The 10,347-nt window shown below is 39.5% G+C and overlaps 1 protein-coding gene across 1 annotated transcript; it reads right to left on the minus strand.

Annotated features, from left to right (window-relative positions):
* Nucleotides 1-542: 542 nt before the first annotated feature.
* Nucleotides 543-9,725, minus strand: LOC138003157 (uncharacterized). The gene is made up of 5 exons (XM_068849120.1): nt 9,334-9,725; nt 5,374-5,837; nt 4,017-4,688; nt 2,887-3,137; nt 543-705 (listed from the first exon to the last, which is right to left on the minus strand). Exons 1-5 carry the CDS (start codon nt 9,600-9,602, stop codon nt 667-669), a joined length of 1,695 nt encoding a protein of 564 aa, XP_068705221.1. The 5' UTR covers nt 9,603-9,725; the 3' UTR covers nt 543-666.
* Nucleotides 9,726-10,347: the final 622 nt, after the last annotated feature.

Below are 10,347 nucleotides of genomic sequence, written 5' to 3' on the forward strand. Positions count from 1 at the left end.
ACAAGTTAATTGCTCTTGAAATGGATATTTATTGTGACAATGCAAAATGATCCTCCAAAATGAACTGTATTTTGGGATTTCCGAAAATAGCGAATATCACTTCATTCCAAAGAAATAATTAGTTGATCATACTGATAAGGGAAATTGTGCGGCTGGACGCAGGATATTTACGTACAAGTTGACTATCTCGATACATTTACTCGAGTGGATGAACTCAGCCAGTCATTCCAATAATATTCTGTGTTTTGTTTTTGTTTGTGACGTCACTGTGGTTATGTTGGTGCCCTATGTACGTAGTAAAGCACTTTCCATACAGCCGTCTCCTCTCAGACTTTAAGATCTTTTTAAAGTTTTTTTTTTCTTTAGTTTAAAAGCTCAAGCGACTTTTTTTGCCTGTATAAAAATATGTATCTTTATACATGCCATTTCTCTCGTTTATGGGATTCCTTCTTCCGGCTTTTCAGTAATCATGGTATTTATGGTTAACGCTAATCATGCTTCGAGCAACCCGGGCCAGGATTACAATTCACGGACTCAGGAGCCTATTTTTCCAGATAACTTTAATATATTTATCATCGTTCAGATCTTTATTTGCTTTATTTCGTTGACGGTAGTTTGTATATTTTCAATTTATTTTTTTGCAGTCAATAGAAGTTTTTTTTAAATTCAATTTTCTGCCACGCTGTTGAAAATTTGACTGCAGTCCTACAAAACAAAACAAAAACAAAAAAACATTAATAATATTAACTAACAGAGTGAACCATTAATGATAACACGAAAACCAGCAATATCACCCCGCACCAAACACTTTAATTAATAATGTATATGCATCTCAGTTGTCTCGTGGCGATTCTCCGGAAATTTGACAATTTGTCTTGCAAGTAAAAAAATGTATGACAGCATTCAAAAGATAATAACGCTAATAATAAATTGCTTTACTGGGTCTTTTAACATATCATTTACAGTTTACCTTTTACATAGCGATCGCTTTTTACTTTTTTTCACTGCTTGCCCAAATCCTTTAATACAGTTCCACCTTGGGGGGTATTTGCATTAAAACAATAGATATCCAGTTCACTGAAGTAATTGACTTGTATTGTTTTTATGTAAAGAGCCCCCCCCCACCCCCCCCCCCCCAAACGTATTGCATTATGGGATTGTGCAAGTGGTGAATATGGTATTTCAGTAATGGGTAGCGTTGATAAATGCCAAAAGGAGCAAAAAAGGAAGGGATTAGAAACTTTATTTTATTTATTTATTTAACCCATTGACTCCTGGGAGTGAGACTGAATAGATTTTACGCTGTCTAACACCAGACGCTTTTACTCTTCAACTGGGGACGTCGCGGGGCATCTGAGGGAGGAGTGAGTGAATGGATTAACTGGCGCTGAAGCACTAATTGGCGACAACGTAAACTGAAGTCAATAAATTAACGCAAATCAAATCAAATTTTGGTTTTTAAGGAGAGGGGAGAACTGGGGTGCTTACCATTTAGCCAAAAAATCCGGAAATTTCGGTTTGAGGTCAACTGGAAAGGCAATTTTCCGGAAAATCTTTTCGGAAATTGTGGACAACCTCCAGAGGTAGTCCTCTTTTTCCGTTCGGAACAGAATTCGCGAAATGCTCTTACCATTTGCGAGAATCCTTCCGTTTCCAGGCCACTTCTGAAAAGATCGAGTAAAATATGCGGAATAGAATGCTGTGTAGTAAATGGTAAGCGCCATTCTCATCCGGTTGGTCATTAAATTCGGAAAATCGTTTACCTTTATGCAACGATCATTCCATCCGGATTATTTGGCTAAATGGTAAGCACCCCTGGAGTACCCGGAGAAAAACCTCTCGGGGTAGAGAAGAAAACCAACAAACTTAAACCCCATATGGCAAAGAGTCTGGGCAGGCGAATGCTCTCATCCCTGCAACTATTTCGTTTTTGTTTCCGTAAGGAGGTGACGCCGGTTGCACGCCTTTTAGAAATCTTACACAGGAAGCTATGGGAATGGCGTCGAGCAAACTATTGATAACTCGTTGCCAGATCTCTTGCCACACTGTTAGACCAGGTCGCTCAGGAATAGAGGTCACTCATGTATGAACCGAACGTTTCAAACATTGCTTAATAGATGCATTTTTAGCTATGTTTAATGTCTAATTTCATTTTCTATGTCCCCACTTCAGTTTCGGTTGTTTTGAAATCTTACAATTTTGTTCTCTTTCCCCATCTCACATTATACCATATATGCCCATTGTTTTCTTCCTTTCGTAATGACTATTTTAATCCTTTACACTTTATGTCTTCCTATTAATACGGTTGTCTTTGAAATAAATAAATAAATAAATAAATAAATAAATAAATAAATAAATAAGAAAATATACTTATAACAATGAATATGATGATAGAGCAGTTTTCGGCAAATGACTGTCGAAAGTAATTACGCGAATTGTTACGCTTAGTGATTGGTCTAAAAAATCTCGCGCCAGTTTATCAACCAATGAGAAGGAAAACCAAAAACCAATCGCTACTTGCACGCGCGATTTTTTCGCGCCTTGAGCATTAGTTACATGACGTAGGACATTTGCATGATGACGCCATTTGACTACAAGTACCAGAATCCTTCAAGTTTTCCTTGTCTCAAGCTACATGTAGTTAGAGCTATTGTTATTTTTACCCCGCTGGGAATACAAAATTTAAACAAGAAAAGAAAATCAAACTGAAATCTGGTAGTTGTAGTCAAAATTAATGACGCCATCACGAAAGTTGCGTATTGCTACGAATTTGCATTAGTTTATTGCGCTGTTTGCAGCTGCTGTGATTGGTCAAAGTTATATTGGTATTTCTTTTACAACACTCAATTGAAAACCGCTTTATTAATAACAATAAAATGACCTTACCCCACTGCGTTCCTCCACTAAAAATTGCGCAATTTGAAAGTGCTTTCTTTTTCCAATACCACGTCTCGCATATCGGGAATGAACTGGGCATTTGTATAGAACATACAGCGCCGCGGCAAGGGAATATCCAGCTAATTTTAATGTGCTTGTTCTTAATACATGGCTGTCCCCGTAAATGGCTTCGTCTCTTGAAAATTCCTTTCCCCTTGTGGTGATCTTGACGCGGGCCACTCCCACATTCCACCTTTTCACTGAAACCAAAATTGGTTTTGAAAGTTAATTTTTGGTATGAGTGTCTAACGAGAATTGATCATGATCTGCTCTACCAGATCAGACTCGCCAGTGCAAAACAAGAAATTTGAAAAAAAAAAAAAATTACATCAATTTGCAATGGACATTTCCAGAAATCTCCGAGGGGATTACAGTGTGACACCTAAAGAACTGAGGGTAAAAGGTGAAGAGACCCTCACTTGATTCTTGGTCAGCACTTCTTCTAACTCAAGGGAATAATTAAGCCGGAATCACTAGAGGCTGACGGCACAAGAGAATCCTCTTTCCTCCGCTAAGTACTTGAAAGCCATGTTCTGCGGCTACTTTGTAACTAGACAGTTCGGAATGAACTTGCACTTGACCATCTCCAGCATGGCTAGATTGCACAGTGGCTGAGCTTTGTGCGGCGCAATCACACAGTCGAACGGATTCGTTACATCACTCAACACAACTTCCGAAGTGGCTCCTTTGACTGGATGATTTTCTTTAATAATATACATTTTGATTGGTGGAAGTATGCAGGTCATTGTTTTACCTTAATTGAAAACACCCAAACCTTTACAAAAGCTTAAACATTATCTTTTAGGCCCAATGTTAGCAAGAGTAAAGGTTTGGGTTGCTTCAGCTACGATGAAACAATGACCTGCACGTCTGACCTGCACGTCTTACCTGCAACCTGCAGTTTACATGTACACCCTCCACATTTTGATTTTTTTCAAACTTTTTAATTACTATTATTTTTCATTTTAATGTAATTTTTCGATGATCAAACAACTGAGACACTAGTCATTCTGACATCAAAACATCAGAAAGGACATTAGAGGAGTCTTCAGAGAACCCAACAGACCATTATCACTCACCTTGCTCAAAAAACCAATCCACCGGTTCCTTTCCTTCAGTTATGTTGTTCTCTGTTTTTGTTGCTGCTTCTAAGGCAACTATCGTGTCAAGTCTGTGATTTATTTTGTCTTCATACAGCATTTCCTTCATGTCACAGCTATCATCCCACTTAATCACACGAACCTGATTTGAAATGATTGTACTGCCACTGGCTGCATAAGCTGCAATTTTCTCTTGAAGTAAATGTGTAGCAACTTGAGTCAGAACGGTTACTTTCTTATCTAATGCTTGAAAAGCTTGGACAAGAGCCAGCAAAGCTTGAATACAATCTGATGCTGACGCATCTGGAGATGAAAAGTTTTCTTTCTCTTGAAGGAAGCAAATTACAATGGATGGAGCGTGGGACAGTCTCAGTGCTATCTTCATGAGAGCATCACCAACAGACAAACAGTTGTTCAAGTCATCTCCTCTTCTGGTAGATTCCCATGCTAAATTCACAAAATTCACAAGCTCATCTATTTTTGCCTTTGCACTTGCAGAGCACACTGATGCAAGATAAGGGTGATCTGCCAGAGTGACGAGTATTGGCTGTTCTTCCCCATGTTCTGGCTTGTGTGCAGTAAAATAGTCATTCACAGTAATGTCACAAATGAACATCGAGCCAGGATAGTGGCTAAAGGACACAGCTGGCCCTGCAAAAATAAATGAGAAAGGGTTACATCCCTCCTTTTGATTAAATGCCAGATATTCTCCACTCTCTACCATAGTAAAAGCCATTAGTCATTAGCAAAGAGGATTCACCTCTTAGCCATATAATTAACCATTGACTTAGGAGCATGCACATCTGTTCTGCTTTTGTGCCAGACATAGTAACAGCTATTTCACTGAAGTGGCTAGTGGTGAAATATCAAACGCTAGCAACCGACACTGAGGTGAATAGTTGTTTTGGTACATGTATATGAGCACAAAAAGATGATTTTAACTCATTTATTCCCACAATGATTACAATATTTTCGAGTGCAAATCCTGTGCAAGTTGCTTGGAGGTGAATAGAAAGGATATTCATTGTTTGATTGAGTAGCCATTCAGAATGTGCCTTCAACGTTTTCTACTGTTTTAAGACTAACATAATCGTGTTCTTAATCCAGTTTGTAATGTTACAATGTACATTTGTCCAGGGACAAAGTCCCACAGGACTCTCATCAAACATTTGCAGATCTAATGGTTGCTGGTATTGATTCATTTTGTGATACAACTCAAACAGGAGAGAACAAAACCAACAAGACCTTTTTTCTGCAGCTGAAGAGTCAATCTCAGATTTCACTGCAAAACCTTGTTGAGATTAGTCAGATTAGGTAAACTTCAAGAATTACTCACTTGCAGATCTGACTGCCAGTGAAGATGTTACACCGCAAGCCCAAAATACAGGTACAAGACTTTCTATGTCTGAAGGGTCGCCAAAGTCTGGTTTGTAAATGTTGCATATTCCTATCACAGACGGATCCCCAATGTGAATTGGAGTTCCATGTATCGCATCATAAGCTGCTGTAACAACAACAGCTTTCTCAACTTGATCTTTTGGAATGGGACGCATTGATACAACCATGGGACAAGAAAATGGGCCAACAGGTACACATTGGATGTTGGTTGTAAACATAGACACATTGCGATTTTCGGTGACATTTTGAATCTCAATTCCCGAATTTATCAATGCTTCCTCAAACGAGAAACTGCATCCTACATAGAATGACACATAGTCATTCCAGGAATATTCACTGAGGCTACCCATCTCCTTTGCGATGATCCCATTTTCCGATACACAGTAGAACTGGAGATCAGTTCTAAAAGTAAACGAAAACAAAAACTACATTGTAATTAAGTGCTTTCAATACCAGTGCCTCTGAAGGAACATGGTGTGATGCTGTTCTCTTACTTGTGACTTGCCATTGCTTTATTGATGAGACTGCTATTATCAACACATTAAGAATAGCCAAGACAATAATTATTACAGTACAATATTATTATAATTATTAATTGCAAATCTTAAGGCTTAAGGTACATGTAATACATGTGTATTAGTATTGTTATGCTATATTTGAGTGCCATCTCCCAACTGCCATTCTGTGCTAATACGATACAAAGGCCATTGAATTGCTAATGTCAATGACATTAACTTCAAGAAATTGCCTCCCTTTAAGCAGTTGCATATCCACAACAAATTGACAAGGGAGAGGGTGAGGGGGGGGGGGGGGGGAAGCAAGGTGTCCACGCAGGTTTAAAATCACAATAAATATTGAATTGCACAGATACCACTAAGCAAAGCATCTGATAAAGTGCGGTTAAAAAATTGTAAATTATGTGGCATTGCATGGCTGATTACGCAGCAAATTGTGTGATTTTCTTTAGCTTATTTGTAGCTGTTATTATCAGTTCTAGGGTTAAAAACTATCTTCTGCACTGCTAAAAAGACATTTTGTACACTGAGAAACAACAGAACATACTGTACCATCTGGGTAGTTTATTGGCCTGTTCTGATACTGTAATTTTATTTGGAAGACGAGCACCCTTCTTCTTTTCGGAATAGTAGCCAATTTCACTAAAAACTTATCCATTGCAATAAATTTGTCACTTAGAAGAGAAATAACTTCATATTGTTAGTGTTAACCCTTCGACGTCCAAACCAGCCTAAACCGGCCAGACTTAGTATTTTACTCTGTCTAATGCCAGACAATTTTACTCCTCAATGGGGAATCCCTTGGAGTCAATGGGTTAAGCCAAGATTTTTCGTGAAAAGAGAATTGAATATATTGACGATTCTGAATGGCTAACACATTGCAACTCAAATTGTTTTTGTTCTGCAGTAGTAGGTGACGTGGCAGACCACTTGGGTAGAATGGCAACTACTTACCTCATGGTGAGGCTGCAAAGACTTTCTGAGGTACTATCATATTTCAATCGATTCAAGGACATTTCGTTACGCTGAGAGGTAAATTGCAATGAGGTGGCGTTTTAAAGCGTTGTCTCCTACTCCGCTCTTAGCGTGAATTATGCAGCATTGTGCAGAAATTAGTGAATTATGCAATAGGGTGTGATTTGGGGTCAATTATGCATCAGCGCACCATTGCAAAATATATTATCTAGAGGCTCTGACTAAGGAAGGTTGAGGCCTGTACTTAATAACTTATAGCCCTGTCACGCTTTTGTCAGTTTAATTTCAATTTAACTGAACTGGGATGTCATTTATAAATCACACACAGTCTGATAAATTGGCCAGTCATAACAAATGTACTATCTGAGAGCTACATGTAACAAATATCTTATTTCGTTACTACTATATATAAAAAAATAATGGGCCTTTTGCTTTGTTTGGAGCCCCTGTAAATATAATTAACAGGATTAGTAAAACCAATGAAGGAGAAACTCACGGCTAGAACTTTACCTGGGAAAGAAGTTGCTTATACACATAGATTCAAGAAAAAAAATTATAAATACAAGAGTCAAAAATTGTCTCTGTCCAAGAGATCAGATATTAAACCTGTAAAGAAGACCAAGGGCTTAATTCACTATCCAGAAGACTCAGGATGATCCTGGAGAATTGACATAACTACATGTATTATTAGAGCGATTATACATGTAAATGCCAGTTGTAACAGGGCTGAAAACTAATGTGTTCCTAATACATGAGTAGGTGTATGACAACTGCAGACCGCAGACTGCCTACAAGGAGTGCTGATTAACTGTATACTTAAGTCTAAAGCACCCATTTCAAATAGTGCTGATAAACAATATTTAGGTCTAAGCACCCATTTGGGTTAGTCTGCAGTCTTCAGTATGCAAGTGTCAGACACCGGGGAGGTTAGAGAAACAAAATGGGGAAACAAGAGCCCAAAAAAAAAAATACTGGATGCTCTTGCAGGCTAGAATGTACTTAGATTTTGGGATAACTTTCCTTTAGTAAGGCCAGGATTTGTCACTCACATCTGGACTATAAGAGGAAGTTACAATCTAGAATATATTAATCTAAGAGAATTTGGGGTTGGGATTACGACTGAAATTGGAAAACATCCAATCCAGGAGAATGTTGTTTGCCAATATTTGACTTGATTTGCGTTAATTGATAATTTCAGTTTACAGTGTCCCTGACATTATGTTCCAGCGCTAGAACGACTAGACACTTAAATAAAGTTCCTTTCCTTTCCCAGTGAGACTGAGAGCCTTGGACTCAGGTCAGAAAATAAGCTTTCTGAGTCATAAAAATCGAAGGAAGGCCAATATCGTACATATTTTGCTGATATAAAATAATTTTAACAGTCAGTGTAATGCATTAGTCAATTCCAGCAGTGCTCACCCCCCCCCCCCCCCCGGCACTAACCCCCGGGCATTAGCATTGTTTTTAAACAAATGGGCAAATTCCCCGGGGTGGGGACACATAAGCTGTCTAAATGCCCCGGGGTGGGGACGAAGAAAGAGGGCAAATGCCCGCCCCCCGGGATCGAAATAGACGTGTTCACGTCGGTGATCGTTTTTTGGTCGATGTGAAAAATCAAGACATTCTAAATGATGATGAATCGCATTTTAAGCTCGCAATATTGGTCTTGAAGACCGCATCATTTGAATTCGCAAACCTTCTGTATTTTAACTCCACTTTCATGAATTTAAAAATTGCTAGGCTAGTTTTGAATGCGAAATGCGAAGTAGTTGTTGTTTACGCAGTCTTCACGTCAGTGATTGTTTTGTGATATTAGTTAACCTTGTCGCTTTTATAATATTCATATGCTTACAAGTATAAATGAAGAAATACCTAAAATTGAGAAAACATACCTTTAAAAACATCCACAAGTTTTTCGAGTCCGTGACGGACAAGCCAGTCTTTAAGGAAGGCCTCGTCTTTTCCGATAAACTCTTCCATGTTAATTCGAAAACATGTGTGTCAAATGCCCGGGGGTCGCCCCAGGGTAGGCTAATGCCCAGCTCCCGGGCCGCGATAAAATTGCGAATGCCCCACCCCCGGGACTGACAACTTGAGCAAATGCCCCGCGGTTGCCGGGGGGAAGGGGGGGGGGGGGGGGGAAGGCACCGCTGGAATTGATTGATGCATAAAATACAGACTACAGACCAGGGGTAACATGCAGACTGAGATTATAATGTAACTGTTGAAAAAGACCAAAAGACCCTTTAGAAATGCTAACAGTTAAGCCTAAATATTGTTTTAGGCCTATTTATGCCTAAGGTTAGCATTTCCAAAGGGTTTGCGCTTTTTCAACAATAATAACCTCAGTCTGCATTTTACACTGACCGATAATTTTAATGTTGTTGTTTGATTATGGTTCGTCATACCTGACATCAGAGTCTGAAGCAAGATTTCCAGCCGTTACCTCTCCAATCCCACTTTTGTATAACAACGGACATGGAGCTTTGTTCAGTTCGCAAAACTGCTCGAAATCGTCCGCTAAAGAAGAGGGAAGAACTGCCAAATTCGCCTGTAGGTAACCTAGGCAGTATCCTGAACTGGACTTTCCCTCCATGTCTGGATTTGTTCGGAACTGTTTTCTAGCTTCGGGCGGCTTCCATGAACTAATGGGAAGAAGTCTTCGATCGGTCAACATGATTCTTTTAAGAATAAATTTCGTGAGATACGAAGCGATCGACGACACCCAGGAGTGTAGCACAGTGCAGTGCACATTTGCGCCACGACGAATCTCGTGACCTGACACTGAAGTTTTTTCTGCTGCAGTGAGAAGGAAGAGGAGCCTGGCCCTAAGTTATGCGACCTGGGGCCCGTTTCTCGAAAGTCGGGATTTGTGCAATCGGTCAGTGTAAAACGCATACTGCAGACTGTAGACTGCAGACCGGGGGTAAAATGCAGACTGAGGGTAAAATGCAGACTGCAGACTGCAGACCAGAGGAAAAAGTATAGTTTTGGCTAAACTTCAGAATACCCGGCCACGATTGCGTGACATTAAATGCCTGCTCCCGTAGTCCTGCACTCAATAAATATTTACACATGGAAAGAAACGATAAATACTTAAGAAGCATCCTAAACATTCATAATAGCTAACCTTAGGCCTAAAAACTTTTCTTTAGGCCTAATTAGGCCTAAGGTTAGCTGTTATGAATGTTTAGGATACTTTTCTTCTAAGCTAATTAGACCTATTTTTTCTCCACTGCAGGACTGTGGGACTGCGGGAGCACTAGTTGTAGATACATTTAATATTCCTTTTTTTCCACTGCGGGACTGCGGGACTGCGGGACTGCGGGTGCACTACTTCCAGACCCATTTAATATTCTTTTTTTTTCCCACTGCGGGAGTGCGGGACTGCGGGAGCGATATTTTCACTAGCCTTACGTTCA

This window comes from Montipora foliosa, chromosome 5 (assembly GCF_036669935.1).
Source record: "Montipora foliosa isolate CH-2021 chromosome 5, ASM3666993v2, whole genome shotgun sequence".
NCBI lineage: Eukaryota > Metazoa > Cnidaria > Anthozoa > Scleractinia > Acroporidae > Montipora > Montipora foliosa.

What these genes read in the sequence shown, in the direction of transcription:
- LOC138003157 (XM_068849120.1), bottom strand. Translation starts at nt 9,602, where the DNA reads ATGTTGACCGATCGAAGACTTCTTCCCATTAGTTCATGGAAGCCGCCC. An exon ending in GGATTGGTTTTTTGAGCAAG is followed by an intron (nt 3,138 to 4,016) that starts GTGAGTGATAAT and finishes TTTTGGTTTCAG; the next exon opens with TGAAAAGGTGGAATGTGGGA. An exon ending in TAGTGGAGGAACGCAGTGGG is followed by an intron (nt 706 to 2,886) that starts GTAAGGTCATTT and finishes TTTGTTTTGTAG; the next exon opens with GACTGCAGTCAAATTTTCAA.